Genomic DNA, 19373 nt, shown 5'->3' on the forward strand with positions numbered 1-19373 from the left:
TCACCCAGTCTTCCTGATTTTGGTGTGCTTTGAGTGGGATTTAAAAGCTAATTTTTGGCCTTTTTTTAATCTCTCTCCAGCTGTTTTGTCCTCCAGAGAGGGGGTTTTATGCATTTAGCCTTTCAAGTAGACAAGAGACCCTTGCAAACAACTCAACCATGACTGATCAGTGTTTGATATTTTTACATTTGCTTTATCCACTCTATTTTAACACATCATATTAAAATACTTTATTAAGTGGAGTACAATATTTCTAAGTGCTGGTTGGGCAATTTTTTTGTTAGGTTGGGGTTTCTTTGTTGTTGCGTTTTTTTGTTTAAACACTCTGTCCTTGTTTAACTTCTTCTGATACCAAAAAGCCAGCAGCTTACCCAGCCCTTACCTAGTTCTGATTACACACAAAGCAGCAAGTCTGCCTTCTCCTTTTCAATTGTATCTACTCAAAACATGAAGCAAAGCACTATTTACTCATCCTTCTCTTGTCCTCCACTTGTTCACTGAGCTTCAACTACTTTTAATTCCTTCCTTCTTACAGGCACCAAATTTTCATAGCTCATTTATAACTGTGGTGTCACGTATTGCTCAGAAGTCCCAGAGGTGTGTCCTTCATTCCAGGCCAGACTTCTACCAGGTGAGCAATCTGTGAGTATCTGCACAAGAAAACACTACTTCAAATGATTCCTAATTCCCCTGATGGCTGAAGAGTTCAATGCTGACCACAGCCCTGGTCATCCCACCAAAGAAGGTTGGAAGGACTGATCAAGAAGCACTGAAAGAAAAGGTTCCTTGAGACTGAGGTTTCTGTATGGAGAGGAACTAAATCAGAGATCCAAAAGAAAAAAAGTAGCCAAACATACATGAGAGAAAGTAGATTTCTCAATAGAACTATATAATTACAGTATTTGATGTGAAGACCATAGCTAATGAAAAGATTCTCCATTTTATAAATAAAGACTATATGGAGCTAAATAATCACACCTTTAGCTAGAAATAGACAGCTCTTGACCCTATGAAGCATCATTTTACTCACAGAAATCACTTGTTGATAGCTTATGAATACCAACTAATCTCCCACTGGATAGAAGGCATAATCACAGGACACACTACATTTAGAATAGTATTCTAAGTAAAGGTGTCCCATATAACTACAGTTTAGGGAACATGTAAATTCTATACATGTCTTGATTAAAAAAACATCTTGAAAGACTAAATAACAAAAAATATGGATGAAGAAAACTGTATCCTTTAGGCATTGTTAAATATTATTAATATATTAGTATTAAAAATTAATGTCCTATTCTACTCACGATACACTGCTCTGCCTTACCTTGTGCTTCAATAAAAATATGTAGGGCCCTACAGATAAAAGCTTGTTGGTGATACCAGCCTTACAAAAGTCTGAAGAAATTCTATTGGCCTTCTTGTCCTACTTTTCTATTATGATAGAAAAGCAGATATCCTTTTCCTCAGCCTTAAAAAAGATGGCTGTTTCAAACATGAATTGGCTACCCACGTCCAGTAATTCCAGACTTGGGTGCTTTTATACTGCCAGTGAGGTGAAGGTGTGGGGAGGTATATATTTACCCTTCTTACGCTACTGAGGGTTTCTCAGGAAGGGCCTTTCTTTTTCCTTTAGTTGGAAATCCTTAAAATTCTATTCCTGCTGAATTAGCATTTCATCATACAAAACTTGTCTGCTCAGTGACATAAGCTCTGTGTCAAGAGAAAGGGCCTGTACTTATGTGTATGTCACTTTCCTTCAGAGAACATAAAGCTATGCCTTTTAGGCCACAAATACATATTACAAGAAAAATACGCCCCCAGTACTAATACTCTTCAATATTGAAACTTTATGGAAGGCACTTCAGCACAAATGCTTTCTAGAGAGTCTGCAGTGAGGCATAAATTTGAAATGGAAGCAGGAGTAAGAATGGAATAAACAGTATTACTACCTGGACACTACTCCTAGTCTCTAAATAAAGATCTGGCTCTTTGGACCAAGGACAGAGATGTAACCCCCATCCCACTCTAAGCAATACAAATGAACAGCATCCAAGACAGGTCTTAATGCAACCAGACACTTAATTTAGAGACTGTTCTAGCACATAATTCTAGCTGTTATTTGGATCAGGGCCTATCTTTATGGAGAAAATAAACTAACATGAAGCTTAAACCAGTTTTTATCCTCAGGAGAATTGACCTTGAAAAGGTATGGGTGTGATAAGTGTTTGAAGGATGGAACTCTGTTTCTGACAGTGTCAGGATAGTGTCTCTTTGTACTGGATGATGCCATTCTGGCTGCAGCCATTAAACAGGAATTAATCTCAGTGATACAAATGCATCTGAAATGGTCTAAGTAAAAAGGAGAGGAAAGTCAACAGGAGAGAGGTGCAAAAAACCTCTGTTCTGCACAGTGAAAGGAATTTTGCATGAATAACACTTTTCTCATACAATCTGAGAAAAAAAAAACCCTTTTTTGCAATTTTTGCAGGGTTGTTTTTTTTTTCTGGAAGTGATCTCTGTCAAAACATTACAAAAATACAGCATTTTACAAAGTTGCCAGTGGAAGAATTAAGCCAGTTAAACACATGCACATGAAGAATGGGAGATAAAAAAGAAAAGACAGTTAAGCAGATTATTAAACTGAATAGTCAAGACCCATCCCAGAGCTGATGATTCCTAAGTCCAGATTCAACCTTCTCAGCAAAATTAATATTTAGTATTCCTGAACTAAAAAGCATAAAGCAAACTTTCCAGCACCTGTCACTGTTTCGTGTTAAATGCTTACACAAAAGTAATAGCTCTTCCTTTTTTACAATTGTGCTTTCACTTGGACTCCTTATGTAATATAAAAGAAAAAAAAATAGTGTTTATCATAAATTCATCTCTAAGAATGCAACACTGTTTCCAGCCTCACAAAATGAAGAATGTCCCTAATAGCTCTCTGGTTTGTTAGATTACTGATGTCCCATCTCACAAAAAAACCTTAAAACTATGAAGAGACAGAGTTCAAGCATGAAACAACGTTCTGAAGTGAGAAAGAAAGTCATCTTTCATCCACAAGGGAAAATTATGCACACAGTTTTGTGACTTATATATATATGTTAACTAACTTAACCAAGAGAACCAAAAACTGGATAAATCAATAAGCTTTTCCTTTGCATCAAAGATTTAGTTTCAGCCTTGAGGACTTCCACACATTGTGATCAAACAGTTTCAAGGGTGATGTAGAAATACAGAAATGGCTTTACTGCAGTCTCATGACCCCTAGAACCTGCATAGTACAAGGTGTTCCATGGGATACAAGACAAACACCACAATTTTAATTACCCTTCCTTCACTTCCTGTAAAGGTAAACAGAAAATTATAGTCACAGGCTACAATGTAAAAGGCTCTGTCTCAGAAAAAGAGACTAAGATAAAATACTTTAAATTTGCGTTTTTTCTGTTTGAAAACCGTGCCATTATTTTTCACTAAAAAAACCATCAGAATACTAACTGATGTTTTAACTGATATTTTAGCAAAACAAAATAAAAAATCATTAAGACTAAACTACAAAATAAACTTGAGAGCAAATAGAAAAGTAATTTTTTGTGATGCGTTTCTCTATCTTTTTGTATTTATTCTCATCTTTATAACCAGTTACTTGCAGTTGGCTACTGAAACTCACTTCTATTTTTCTCTTATTACAGCATGTATTGCAAAAATGAAGTACAAGTATATACTGTACCTTGTTTTACCTGTAAGGAACACACACCTGACAAAAGGCAATCTTCACATCCAGAGTAGGTTCACCACAATAATACAAGAAATGGCGGCTCATAAATACCTGCAATTAAAGAAAAGCAGACATAGAAATCTTGTCTGGCTGCTGATGTGCAAGTATGATGCAGCTCTAGCTACATTTGGATTCTAAAACCAACCTGAGTTTTACCTTCTACCCAGCTTGTGAAAAACAGAAATGTTGTAACACTGAACTGTAAAAAAGCTTTAAATTCTTTCTGATGCTTGTCAAGGTTATGGCCCCAAATATGACTTGGTTACATCTGGAAAACTTTACAGTAACTGCTGCCATTAACTCAAAGTTTATCATGTCACTTGCATATTCCTACACCAAAAAAAAAAAAAAAATCAGGTCAATAATGTTCTGAACAATGTGGGAATAGGAGATGGTTATTATTATGGGGAGGAAAAAACTCAAGTCCTAAGTTGACAGGTATTAGGAAAGTTATAGAAGTGGAAAGACTAATTACATCACTGTATAAATTCATGGCACAACCACTTTGTGAACATCCCATGTAGTTCTGGTTCTGGTCTTAATATTCTACCACTAGAAAAGCTACAGAAATGGGCAGTAAGAAAGGTCCAAAGCACATAGAGATTCCTTACATGAAACAACCTCACAGACTAGGGATGTATTTTTTTTAGCCTAGAAAAGAACTGAGCGGAAATATGCTAGAGATCCATAAAATGAGTGGCATACTGAGAAATTATTTTCCATTTTTCTTTTCAAATAAAAGAAATATGTGTCACCAAGTTATGTTATGAGAGTTAGAATCAGCAACAGGAGATAATTCTTCACACACTGTTTTGTCACAGTGAAACTCTCTGTCTCATGTTGCTGTGAAAGCCAGAAGTCAACATAAGCACTAATATGATTAGGCAAACTCACATAAGAAGAAACCTGCTGAAGGCTATTAACCTCCAAAATATCACCCCTGACTCAAGACACCCCTGAGTCACAGTCTGCCACTCCATGCTCAGCCTATTTCTGGATTTCCCAGACATCTGATACTAGCCCAGGGAGCCATAGACTAGGCTAGACAGGCCTCCCTGTGCACCCTATTACAGCTGTTTTAATTAAGCTCCACAGCACCACATCCAGCTCTGCCTAACCAATCCTGTCCTAGCTACATTCTAGTGTGGCACATTAACGAAAAACACCCACAGCAATGTTATCAGGCTGAGACAGGTAGCTATGTCACAAGACTTTGGAGCACATCAATTCTTCTGCACAACTCCAAAAAACCACAAAAAACCCAGCCAAATACACAAAACAAAAACCTGTTAACAGTATAATGAAAAAAACAGCAACTTTTAGCTAAAATTAGATAAATAATATAGAACTTCATGTTTTTCTTTTAAATATAAGCTCATTGTAAAGACGTAAAAATGAAAACAAAACCACCTTCCAACCATCACTCCATAAAGTCATGATTCTGAAACACTATATAGCTACCTATGGCGCTTGTCTTCAATAGGAACAATTAACTAACTTCAAGTGTAAATGGCACTGAATAAGGCAATACTTAATTTGGAGTAAGTTCGACTCACACCAACTGATTAGGAGTAAAGAAACTACAAGAAAGTATTCACCAATACTTGCTAACTTCAATGCATCATGTGCTCCCACCGGTGTTTAATTTTTAATGAATGAATGTATGAATAATCCTGTTATGAAAGCAAGTTTATGACCTTTTCTGCATCATGTTACAGTGTCTGAGATTGCTGTCTCACTGCCCAGTGAGTCATGTCTTTACCAGTCTCACATTCCACAGAGGGTTTATAATAGTTTCTATTAGAACAAAAAGAAGAAAGGAAGCTTATTTAAAAAAAAAAAAAACCCAGAAAAAAAGCTTTTAGCATTAGTCATATTGCCAATGATTTCTGGAAAGCCAGCAGGTAATTACACTGTCATGCTGCAGATATATACAGTGGCTGTATGATTATATTGCTATTATAATGAATGACTGAAATGTCAATAGCCAGGACATACCACGTTCAAGACAGAGCCTAATGGTGGAAAGTGAAGAAAGGAAGGGAAGAAAATCCAGGGAATTTGGTTTCTCCCTGAATTTGCTGTGAGGGTCTATTGAGAAGACGCACTTTGCATGATATATGCATTACTAGCCATAGCCAGCTCCTCAGCTGTCCACAGGAATCACTGCAGCTGTTAATGGTCACCCCGGGCAGAACAACAGACTGGTGAGTTTTATGAACTGGAATGCATTTTAGAATTTATTATGTTGTCCTTGTGTGCAGTTAATGCTTATAAAATAATAGAAGCATGGTAAGTTTTAATGGCCTAGATCAATACCCATACTCCTCTGTACATGAGATACACCGAACGAATCACCACGGAACTGAGTTCCCCCAGTTGTACAACAGGAATGAATGCCACCTTTCCGTGGCACAGAAAGGCGTACCCAGGACAAAACAGACTTGAGCTCATGTTTTACACAGTGTTTATTGAATTCATACAAAACTCCCTTCAGTGCCTTGTAAGCAATCACACATGTATGTAACTTCTAATTCCTTCAGGCAGAAAATACATTCACACCCATCTGCACAGATCTCCTTGATCACGTCTCCTCTGGTGCGAGCTGACACCACATCACTCGAGATGTTTAAGAAGTGTCAGAATAAAGAACTGGCCTGATGCTGAGATAATTGTGTTACTATATAAAGCAGTTATAAAACAAGAAGCTACTGAGACAAACAGCGTCACTCACCAGGGATTGGAGCTTTACGTGAGAGTATAAGCATCCAATATTTCTTTACCCCACTTCTGGCACTTTACCTTTCAATCTTGACTGAAATCACCCAAGGGGGGAAGAACTGGGAGAATGGAACAGTGCTGATAGAATAAAACAAATAAAACACTCTGGGAAGCCAGAGACTGCAGTAGCATCACAGGGAGAAAACCTGTCTGTGAAACACCAACACCACAACTGGATCCCAAATCTTCATCATGATCAAGGTATCTGTATGCTAGAACCCATAAAAACATACAAGACTCAGCAGCAAACACATGATCTACTTTCAGACAAAACAAAACTAGGAGGCACTGAAATCAGGAGGAGGAAAGTAGACACGAAGGCAAGATAAAGAAAATCCTGAAAATCTTCTGAGCTCTACAGTAGAACAGACCCCAAGGGAATTGCTGGCTGGAACCATTAAGGCTTGGCCTCTACCTTGCCTGCTGCTTTGCCATCCTCTTCTTCACTCTACTCTGCCTCCCTTATGGAAAGCTATTCTTCAAAACAGAATGTGGACTAAAGACATGCCCAAATTTCAGGCATGAACTTCTCTTTACCTGCAGTGCTCCTATCAAATCTGCCTTTTCTGGACAAGGACTTTTTACTTTTAACAATGGTTATCTGTCTCTCCAGGGGTCAGGAGGATTATCTCACTATTATTCAAAAAGCTCTTTGAAGACTGAAAGGATTAAATCAATACTATTAGTATAATTACTGAGAGCAGAGGAGAAACCATGCAATGAGAGCAGTTAAAACAGACTAGAAAACCAACAGTAGCTACAGTTCTCAAATACAGCCTCCCACAGTAAATCTTTCTGTGGGTCCTCAGATTCTTTCTTCACCCTCAGTGCTGCATGATATTGGCACCCAGGGAATGTCTGGGCAATTTGGCCCAGTCAGATTAAATCTTTTGGCCTAGGGAGTGTTGTTTCCTACCCAGGCTGCACTATCGTTTACATAAGTGGCTCCTGGATCGTGGACAGGAAGGCTGTGCTTGCCTTAAGCCTAAGAGAAGCAAACCTCAAGTCTGAGGGGTCTGGGCTGTTGCTGTTGCTCTTCTCCAAGGAGAGCCTAAGCACTTGCACCCACCATGTTGAGCTCCTTCATCTGTAAAAAGCATCACAGTCACTTACTTTTGAGAAAATACTTTCATTATGGTTTTTCATCCCTGTATCCCCTAATCAACAGACATATGCCCAGTGGATATTGCCTCAGCCTGCCACAGTATATTTAAAGCTTTTTGTGAAAGTTCAGAAGGCCAGTGTCAATCCTCAGCAAAGTTCCATGCAACTTTAATTCAGAGAGATGAAGGGGCCAGCTGCCCTGCTGCAGTACCGCTTTCTTCATCACAGCCCAGGCAGGCAGGGCTGCTCATTTCACCCCACAGCACAACCATCTGTGTCAAATGCACCAATCCAGGGCTGAAACAAGGTTCTTCATGAGGAAAAACTGCAGCAGCCTTTTGACCTGTATTTAAACCAGTGCTTCTGCACTTGAAATGAATATCACAAACTAGCCCAGGGGCTGTTCTCACCACCCTCCCATGTTCCTGAGACTATACTCTGAGAGGTATTTACATGCCCTACAACAAAACAAAATGGAAAAAAATGCTTCAAATCCTAATTTAAAAAGTAGCCCCACATGGAATTTAAAGAAAAAGAAAAATTAGAAGTGCAAATTCCAATTTAAAGAGGAATCAAATGGCAGCTGGAGACAAAGTAGACAGAAATAGTATGTAAAACTTTACTAGATTTAAACCTGGCACAGAGTGGCTGCAAACTGGAAGGTTGTAAAAGAATCAAGGACACCCACCAATAAAATGCTATAATCTCTGCTCAGTCCCATCAATTGTGATAGTCTCAATCATAAGGAGAAGCAATATATATTCATATCAAGAAATCAAATCCAGCATTTCTGTTTATTTGATATTACCACCCAAATATTATGACGTGCACAATGGGTATAGTGAATGTGCTCCCTCTTTTCAGTGACATGTAGTTCTCCACTTGTGCTACAAAAGGAGAATTAAAGTATTTATTACTTCCTCACTAAATATTTCATTAATGAACATAAAGATTCAGAGCATGAAAAGAATTAATGAAATAGCACCATCACTTAAAGTTATTTAAAAAACCCATCCTGTCCTAATTCAATGAGAGGGGGCAATTGATCAATTCAGTTGTCACTTAAAAACCTTTTTGAAAAACACTAATGTTCAAAGATTAACATTTATGAATTATTAATGCTTCCTGTTTTGAAAACGTGTTTGAATAATTTCATGCATTTCCAGTACAGGAATTACACTCTATCTGAAAATACATACTCTCACCACAGTATCTTTTAAGTTCTCTGAAGCTATCAGTTATGCTCTAGACCTGTAACTATATTTTCCTTTGCTGAAACTCAGCTATTCTGCCTTGTGTAAACAACAAGAAGAGTGTAGGAAATAATGAAGACCTGACCAAATTCACACAGCATGACAAAGTGTACCAGCAGAGAATGGCAATGTCTGATCCCCAAACTCCTATAGAATTCAAACATGGACTTTGACATCTTTAACATGCTGGATCAAGAAAGAAATCCTGCAATTCGCCCACATTTTTCATATAATTGCTGCCAGTTATAATAGGGATATATATGTTCAAATATCCTATCAAATTGGCCTTCACTCCAGAGACCAAATCTTTAGGGTTACCAGCAATTTTTAACTTTAAATAAAATAATAATAAATAAATAATTTTTCTTTAATAAAAATATACCTGAATTTTTAAATTTTTTTCTTTCAGATCTAGTGTACAGCACTGCAACAGGAGACCCACTGCTTAACAAGAAGCTTCAAGACACCTCAGAGGATAAATATGAACTGAAATTTGCAAGTGCATTAATAATAGTCAAGGAGAGTGTTTCTGCTGCAAAAGAGTGCTTTTCTTTTGTGTCTACACTCCCATTTTAATTATTCTTAGAATAACCAGGGAAAGCAGAGGTGTGAACAGTGTAATTATTAAGGCTATATCCCAGCAGAAACAGATCATCTTCCACTGGGATGAGAAGTGATGACATGTTGAAATTCACAAGAATCATGCAAATAGCTCTAAAACTGAGCTGCTGGAAAAGAGAATGACAAGGAAAGAATTTAGGAATAGCACTGAAAAGGAAATATATACGAAGGAAAAAGGACAAACAAACTGAAAAGACAAAGGACTGATAAGCAGAAATTTCTAATGATCACAGCTCACATGCAGGAGAGAGGAACAAATGAGCTCTTGGCCTTGTTACCAGCTTCTCATTTTTTTCTCCAGCCAATTATTACGAGCCAGAATTCCTCACCTGACAATATTTGGACTAAATGCCCAAGCTATAACCGTCCAAGATTTCACATCCAAAGGTAATACTTACTGTTACGAACAGGTATTATCAGGAAAAGAGCCTACTCCTGCAAGATGCTGCAGCAGATTAATTAATCAAAGTTTATGATGATCTTATCATAATCTTTCATACCATCTTTTCATTTGCAGCTGAATATCTTCACTTCCTGCATAAATCCTAGCTACTTCCTAGAGGTGTTAAATTAAACTTTGATGTTAGAAGCAGCTCTGAATTTGTATAGGATAAACCTGGAGTTGTAAGTGTGTGAGACCAGCAGTACTACTGGCAGCAAAAAAAATGAAGAAAAGCTAATTGGAAAGAGATGAGTACAGTAAAATACTACCTGCCTCACATAAGATAACAACTTTTACCACAATGTGAAAGCAAGATTTTATTTTTTTTTTTATGCATTTTTTCCTGTTGTGGCACTTGATTTAATCTGCTTTCTCTTTCTGAGGAAAAAAGAAAAAGATAAAAAACTGAGGTAACTATCTCAGCACAACTGAATGAAAAATTCTGCCCTCTCGGAAATTTGTTTTTCTCTATTAAAAAAATAAAATCAATATAAAGCTGTTCCTTAGATAAATGTCAGTGGCAAAGCTGCCTGAAGGTATGTACTGAATCATATCAAAACTATTTTTAATACACTCCCAAGTCAACATCCAAACCTAATTCAAATTCAGTTACATTTGCCTTCAATACACATGTCCCTGGCATTTTATGGCTGGCGAAAATGACCTATATTTTCTGGAATACATAGAGAAAAATACTTGATTATTGTCTGCATCAAGCAGAATCAAGAAAATTAATAGATCTGAATAAATTATATATTTTATGTTTGAATAGTTTCTGATTAGTTGAACTGTATGCCATTGGATCTCATTCTTACAAGGCTGCTCTGTTACACGTTAACCACCCCATTAATGAAGGGTGCATGTAAAAACAATGAATATTCCAGTCAAAAGCAAAATTCTAACTTTGGGAAAAATGTATGAAAGGTCAGGGCACTTAGATCCTGTCATAGATCCTGTTTCAGAGTACCTCCATTATGTGGCACTGTAGTAAACAGCAATTTCTGTAACTGCTTCATTCAATTTAGGGGAAAAACTGATGGGTTTGGTCCCTTGAGAGAAAAAATTATGCAACCAAAATAGTATTTAGCCATGCTTTTACTTATTTGATAAAAATTATATTACATTCTACCAATGCTCATCTTTCCTATAGCAAAGTATGCATGATGGAGATATGAAAAGCTGTTCAGGACTGTGGAATAACTTGCTCAGCTGCAACATCTGTATTCATCATCACAGCTTTGAAAGGACTCTGTAATTGGCCACTGAACTGAGCCAGCTAATTCACACCTCGCAGTTATTCAGGAACACAGCCAAAAAATCACTCACATTGGAAGGGACTTTAGGACAGCTATAATCCAAATTTTGTAACCAAAACCAGGGACAGTTGCTTCAGTTGTTTGCAAAGTTAGGGTGCTCAGTCCCTGCCTTGGTTTGTATTTACATATTAATACAGTAGCCGCACAACCAAAACCACTATTACTCTAAAAAATGTAAGAGGCTTAGTTCTGGAGTGCAAGGCTGTGGCCATGAGCAGATTACACAGTAAAGTCTGCAGCTACAAACCAGCTTATTTCTCAAACAGCTAAAATACAGATCCATTTGCTTCTGAAAAGCCTTTCCCCCTTCTCAGCTTTAACATTTGCAAATTTTAATTACTCCCATAACAAAACACTGTTAGAACAACTCGTCTCCAGGATGCAAGCAGGACTTACTGCAAAATCTCTGCAAGCTGTTAATATCAAATGGCAGTTAGATATTGTTTTACAAAACACAGAAAATATTTTGATACTTTCTGGCTTCTTTTGATTAAAACCCTAAATACATAAGAAAAAAAAATTCTTAATGGAGCAAGAAAATGCCTTGTGTTTCTGATGATCAACAACTAATAACATGATGCAAGAGAGAAAAGAACAGCTTGCCTGCTGCTCGATTGTAGCCATACACCTATGCTGCTGCTGTTTAGAATGTATCATATTAGTGTAGAATGGCTAAAGAAAGAAACACACCTGTGATTTAGGCAGATACAGACCCAGCAAAAGTGGGTGTTTCCTTGTTCCAGTCCAGCTGTAGTTAATGCTGGGTAAAAGTTCTCCAAAGCATAAGGAATAACAACGATAATTATTTATCCATTGAATACGGTTAAAGTTTCAGAGGCTCACAAAACAACGGCAGATGAACTATTTAAAGAAAGCATTGCTGCTGCTGCCAAGGGGTGTTGCTGCAAGTGCCATTTGTTTTTCTATATGCAAAACCAGAAATAGAGCAGATGATTAATGCAAAAATACAGAATCATGAAGGCTACTGTTAGTTTCCTCTTACAATGGTAACTGCAAACTCACACATTAAGAAAAAATTTACAGTTTTGTGAACTTAGACTGGACAGGTAAGGAGTGATCAAAACCAAATCATGTTCTTTTTAGGTTTTTATATAAAAGTAAACCAAGGAAAAGCATGTTAAAACACAAAAGGTAATCATCACAAGAAAGTAATTTCTTTTCTTTGGTTCTCTTTGTCCTGTAGCATTGGAACAAAGTGACTTTGATAAAGTCAGGGGATAGGAATTTCTTTGGTAAGAAAAAAAGGAGCCAAAGAGGCAAAGTCTGCAATTTTCTAGGCAAACCCTTTGGGAAAAGAAAAAGCAGAAACCAAAACAGGCTATTTCATAACTCCTCCCTCCTCATTGCCACTAAGATACAGAGACACTAGCTCATACTTCTTTCTGACTGCAGGGAAAGTCTCCCTGCTATGGGTAAACAACAATTTGGAATTGATTTTTGCAGGCAGAGGCCCACAGCACCACTTAAAAGCATGGGTGCCCTCAGGTTACACAGAAATGCTGTAACTGATTAAAGCAGAGCTGAAGCACAGACATTTTAGACAAACAGGGGACTCTGCCTCTCCTATTCTCAGGTTGCTGAGGAAAGTTCTCAGAAATATTTGACTCTGCTGAGGAACCAGTGTTCAGAGACAGGGATAAAAGGCTTTTAAAATCTGCACAAACATGCAAGGTCCAAGAAGTCATATGAAATCAAGATTTTTACAGGTGCTGAATGTAATTCAAATGTGAAATATTAAAAACTGTATTCTTTTTTGTGTCCCAGATCCCCTCAGAGCTGGGAAAAGGGGAGAACAGCAACAAATATGAGTGTCTGACCCAGTAAGCCATGGGAGCTAAGGATAATAAGGGAACAAGCTTAATTGACCTGGGTACACCAGATAGACTGAGGACTTCTCGCCCCCAAAATACTACCATTGAAAAGTTGAAGTATACCACAGAAAGAACAAGCTGAGCATCCTTGAGACAGTCTTTGCCACCAGAACTCTGTGGTGAGTAATGCAAGGAGTCACCAGGGAAAGAAAGACCCAAGGAAAACTGAAATGACAAACCTAGGTATTAGTTTGAAACAATTTGGACTGGAGTACACGCGATGAGTATCACAAAGCAATACATTCACATGAAAAGGGTAAACATGTATTTTACATGAATACTTTTACCAAAAAATTTAAGAAGTGCAAGAACACAACCTTATCCTACTTTTGAGTCCCTAAATATAAGTGCAAGCTCTTCCTTTTAGCACCTTCTTATGTAATTTTTAAAATGTTACAATCCATAGCTTGCTCTTCTAATGTTTTTGGCTTCTTTTTCACCTGTGACTCAACTACCAGAGCTTCTCCACAGCTAGAAACCTTCTGATGTCCATAGTGCCAAGCTTTCTTTAGGCTCACAAGAAAATAGCAAGATAAATACTCTTCATTTTGTCCAGCCTTTCACACTTGATTAATTCTATTCCCTATAAATCATTAACCTATCTGCCTGATACCCATCTGAGTTAGACTACAAGCTTGAAAACTATAAACACTGCACATTCTGCAAATCTTCGTGCACACAAGCTATCAGATCAGTAGCAATAATAATCACACCCCTTACATGTGTTCATAATGCTCATGATCATCTGAAGAAGAGAAAGCTCTTAAGGGAGATATAAATCCAAATGCCCTTTTTGTTCTAGGAAAATCTCAACCATTTAGTGTGTGTGCCCAAGGCATAAATGCTTCCTAGAGCTCCCATGGGGACAGTGCAGCTTTGCATTAGCCTCAGTGGAGGGCGATGCTCATAAAGCATAACAGGACCCTTGCACAATCCCACTGGAGCACTGGCATTCACTGTTCTGAACTAGAAATGTAAACATGAATGAAAAAAATGTAGAACTCGGTCATATGCCAGAGCTCTAGAGTTTGGGATTAAGGTTTCAAGGCTTTACCATGGGTTTTTGGTTTTGGTGGCAGCCTTAATCAAGAGCTCAGCAGGGGATCGTTTTCTGTCTCTGAAACATCTGTTGGCCACTAAAATCCCAATTTTAGCTCTTTTCTTGCAGCAGGCAGGGGATATGCACCACAAGAAGGCAACTGTAGTTTGAGCGAGCAACAGACCAGCAGATGTAAGAGTTGCTGGAGTCACTTCTAGCACTTTTACACTTCAACTACAAACATAAACTCTCCTGAACTAGGCAGAAGCTACAGCACCTTGCTTACTTTAACTCTGTTGCTACCTTCTAGACTTCTAAACATATATGAAATATTACGAAAAACATGTACATATAAAATATATGAATATATAAAATATATTAATACATTCCCTTGTTCTCTTGAACCTCTCAAAGGCCACATATCCAGAAAGCATAACCAGCCAGCTCTGCTGCCTGCTTTTCAGTGCCAAGCTGAAAACACTGCGCTGAAAGACACTAATTCCCTGTATCACAAGTTAGTTTGAGCCTGCTTCCTAAACAAGAGCAGATGCTCAGAGAATCAGATATGACTGACCCTAAGTGTTTTCCGATATAATTTCCAGCTCCCGTAGACACTAAATATGAGATAAATCACCTTAAATCCAACTGACCTGACATCACCTGCAAGGAATTATCCCACTGTGAGTCAGCTGATTGATTCCTCTTCATTTCAAAATGGTAGCATGAGCTACTGCAACATGCAACGAATGCCATGAAGCTACTCCGCACAAAAGTGACTCACTATCCATGAAAAATAGCTGAATTTAGACAAGAAGTTTTCTTCACATGTTTTCCAGCCTCCTTTAGACTACAGGATAATTTTTACACCCTATGCTACATAAATCCCTTGCAATAATGTGCATAGTAAATGTATTTCCAAGGTAATTGAGTGTTCACTGCAAACCTGGTGACAAAACCACACATTTTAGAACTCTTCCCTCTTCCAAGTACAGTGTACCATGTAAAAGTAGGACCTAGATGTTCTACAGAAATAGGATCTTTTTTAAAGACCTCAGGAGTTCCTCCACACATGTTTGACAGATAATAAAACAAAGGCACTAGAAAATAAATGATAAGTTCACTCAGTCAGGAATAGGGGCTTGGACACCTGGCCTTAATCCACCTACTGAAAATTAATATAAATAAGAAAGGTCAAATTCCTAAACAAAATAAAAGCTAAGGAAGACTTAACAGAAACAAAGGAACAAAATCCAATTTTGCTTGCATACCCAAGTGCTTTCTTTTTTTGCATTTCATTTTTGAATCCAAACATACTGGAGTAGAAATGAGCAGATGAATAAACTTATATGTTTCTCTGTGAAATCTTGTATTTTTACAATCTTTTTTCCCTGGTTTTTTTTCCTAGAGCACATTTCTGGGTCTTGGTGTGAAATCAAACGGGTACATGAATAACAGATTCCATGTTCTTTTGAATGACAGGGAGTTTTAACTTAGGCTGGGCAGAAATTTGTGAATGATGATGGGATACAGGAAAAGGAACATGACATTTCTGAAGCAGAATGAGCCTTTAAAGCCTTGTAAGTGTGGCTATCAAAGTAATCACGCTCCTACCTCTCTTCATGAGTACAAAGACTTTCTATCAATCATTCTGTGTCTCCCCTGATCCTCTTTGTCCTCAATACTCTGTTCTTCAGGGCATGACAAAGAAGAAGGCTTAGATTTTGTGTAATTCAAGTATCTACAACCACCAATACACAAGTTGGAGCCTTAAAAACAAAGAAAAGATAAAATCTTACACTAGATTCTGACCTCACAAGAAGGTGTTTATTAATACTGTATTTTTTGTATTTTATTTTTTAATCTCAATAGCCCATCTGCTTGAATAACAATCTTCTAAAATGCCTTTTTTATCAAAGCAGATCCTACTTTCACAAGATATTTTCTTTGTATATATTTTCTTTGTCCTTTGTTTGCTGTCTGAGGATTTTGTTTAGGTTTTAGTTGGGGCTAATGCTAAAAGGGTCTTCTGGCTTTTGCTGGCCCGAGCTGACGACCACAAATAAATCTACTTAAAAGTAGAGTTCTAAATCTATGTCACAGCTTTATACAGCAGTAATACATCCACTGAAGAAAAATTCAACTTTTCTTAGATCCATTTGCATTATAAAAAGATCTTAATATAATAACACTTCAGGATACTTACAACAATAAATAAGAACCAGCCAGACTGGTTACCATAAAATGCTTGAAATCTGGTTAACTATCATTGTATTTTCCAAACTTTATATTCAGCTGCCATTTGTTACCTAACAAAGCCTTTTGCGAGTTGCACCAGTGCAGTTTCAGCCATCCTGCCTTACAGTAGAGCACATCTGAAAGGTGCCACATTGAACCACGGCAATTCCAGTGAAGGGTACCTGTAGGTGACTGTCAATGCACTGTGAACTGAACAGGCTGAGACAGCTCCTGTCCTGCAGCATCTCAGGGTAAACTCTGGCATTTTTCTAGACATTGCTAAGCAGGCTGAAAGTTTTAGCTTTTTTTTTTATCCGCTAATGGAATAAAGATTGTCTGTTCATCCTTCAACTTCAAATAACTTTCAGAAGTGTCATTAATCAGGAGCAAGAAATACAGAGAAAACCATATTTTTAGTCATTTAACTGTTCATTAATTCATTTGAGTTAATTTATGGGCATCTTGTCCTCTACGATATTTAATGAGTCCAACAAATTCACTGCAGTAGACATCTGGTGAGACACAATGTTATAGAAACATTTCATCCCTGATTTACACAAAAGAGGTGAAAACTGAAGGCAGGCATTTTATACCATTATTGATTTACCACAAATATACATAGATATGTGCATTATACACAATATAAACAAAACTGTTCAGACACTTTCCAAAACTGAAACCCAATCAGCTGAAATGCCACTTATTGACCTCAACACAACAGCAGGGAAAATGCTGCCCTGTTCTCATGATTCTGGCCTGTTTATCTAAATTACAGGGCCAAACCTCTGCAATAAAGAAGCATCACTATTAATCCCTTGTGCCAGCTGCCTTTACTTTGCTCGTACAGGGGCTCAGTACCCTATGCTATGTAATTTAAATGAAACACTATTTGAAAGAACAAGAGGGAATAATTTCAGCAGATTACTCTGAGTTGCAACTGATCCTACCTCAATCCTACCCAAAAACTGTGTTTGATTTCAGTTTCCTCTCAGGCTTTCTCATTTACAGCAACATTTTACCTGCAGGTAGCATATCTTTGTAATTTACAGCCGGACACTATCTTTGAAAAAAAGAAGATTCAAGAATATTGTTACATTCTGACTATGTGAATTGTGTCTCAAGAAACACCAAAACTTCTGAACTGAATGGAACAGGTTTAGCAGACTAGATATGTGAAATAAATACATTTTGTGAATGATAGGATTTCAGTATCCAATATAGCATATTGAAAATGTTCCTGTGCTGAAGTGTGCTGTTTATCCTCAGATTTAGGGCATAAAGAATTTGGACAGCTTCTGCACACTGTAAAACATTCTGAGTCAGGTATGGTGAGAACCTCAGTGGTTTTTTACACCTAAGCTATGTAAATACTGACTTCCTTGGAGATGTAAGCCCTGTACATCTAGCCAACAGAGACTGGTCTCAGAGAAGATGACTAATTTTGTTTTCTATTAAGTACATAGAAACTACCAAAAATGTACAAGAAATTACTTCTGGGGAGGCATGGAGCCTGCATGCTTCAGCCTAGATCCTCTTTCCTTCTTTCAGCCATAAACGGCCACCTCCACCATTTCAGTGACTTCTTGCTGTTGTTTTGCTGCTGGGAATGTTAGAGAACCCTGGTACTGAGCAAGGTTTCACTAGACACAAAGTGAAAAGGGAACAAAGGCTTTTTCTTGTACTAATCAAGTCAGAACACAGAAGTCTTAATAAGCACAGCTTGGGTCTGTTTTGCATTTTGAGTTGCCATCAACTCTTCCACAACACAGATTCATGAGTAGTTCTGTCTCTTCTCTAACATCTCATAGACAGGTACAGACAGACCTGAACATTATCATGACAATGCTGTTCCCATCAAAATTACTCCTGGTACAGGTGCTGCACCAGTATTCCCAGGCTGACCTGAGAGTGATGCCAGGCAGAACAGCTGGAGCAGCAGCAGCACCTCCTCTCCAGCAACAGCCAAGCTTTGCTTAGTGGCAGATAATCTTAGCATGATATACTGGGGACCCAGAAATGGAAACAGACTCATGGAATCATTAAGGTTGGAAAAGAGCTTTAAGTCCAAACATTAAAAGCCTCATTTATTCCAATTTCCCATGCATTGACTTAACATGCAGCCAACAGTTGTATCTCCAGTAGTATCAGTTCCTAGGAAACTGAGTTTACCCAGACACATCCTATCATTAATTTAATTGACTGTGTTTATCAAAGCAAAAGGACCACTAAGAAAAAAACCGAGTTAAACTAAGTAAACCACTCACCAAGTGAAAAAAAAAAAAAAGTAGGCTACAAAAGACACAAGAATGCTTTGTGATTTTCTGCAGCTGTTCTCAGCTTTGCTTAGCAAATTAATTTAACACAGAATGTCATTCAGAACTATCTTTAGTCCTTCTTAGTGTTTTAGCGCATTATAACAATTAATCATCTTTTATTAATGTATGGGCACTCAAAGATGAACTAAGAACAGTCACATTGTACTGGGTACTGCTAACTCATCTTTTATAGTAACAGTTACACTATTATTCTAGCTAATATTACACATCCATACTACACAGAGAATATTACAAGTGTACTGAGATCTTGATTTTGGAAAAAATTTAAATACAGGCTTAAAGGGACTATGAGGATGTGCAATATTCTCTAGACCACAGAGGTAAATATGTGCATAAGGCTTTGCATAGGATCCACAGCTGCACAGTCATTCTTACAAAAGGGAAATATTATTAGAATTAGATTTAGTGGTGAAACTTCACTGTAAGATATGCAGCTAAATAGGTCAGGTCTACCTCCCCATGCTGTCCAGGCTTAGAGCTATCATCTATACCTTGTTTTCATTCAGTATTCCTTCCAGGATTCATTGACTGGTCAAATCAAAACCTGCTCTGTCATACACACAGAGGCATTTTTCA

At 37.6% G+C, this 19373-nt stretch overlaps 1 protein-coding gene across 8 annotated transcripts in view; it reads right to left on the reverse strand.

The window, feature by feature from the left end:
- The window catches only part of MAPK10 (mitogen-activated protein kinase 10), a 148502-nt gene that overhangs the window by 77057 nt on the left and 52072 nt on the right, over window positions 1-19373 (reverse strand). For 6 of the 8 annotated variants that reach the window (XM_010411966.4, XM_019293382.3, XM_019293383.3 and 3 more), the window contains one exon: window positions 3758-3829. In XM_010411966.4, the coding sequence (XP_010410268.1) occupies window positions 3758-3829 (72 nt within the window). Of the gene's footprint in view, window positions 1-3730; window positions 3830-19373 lie in introns of all 8 variants that reach the window. The other 2 variants (XM_010411965.4, XM_019293385.3) reach the window with 1 other exon arrangement.

Source organism: Corvus cornix, chromosome 4 (assembly GCF_000738735.6).
Source record: "Corvus cornix cornix isolate S_Up_H32 chromosome 4, ASM73873v5, whole genome shotgun sequence".
NCBI lineage: Eukaryota > Metazoa > Chordata > Aves > Passeriformes > Corvidae > Corvus > Corvus cornix.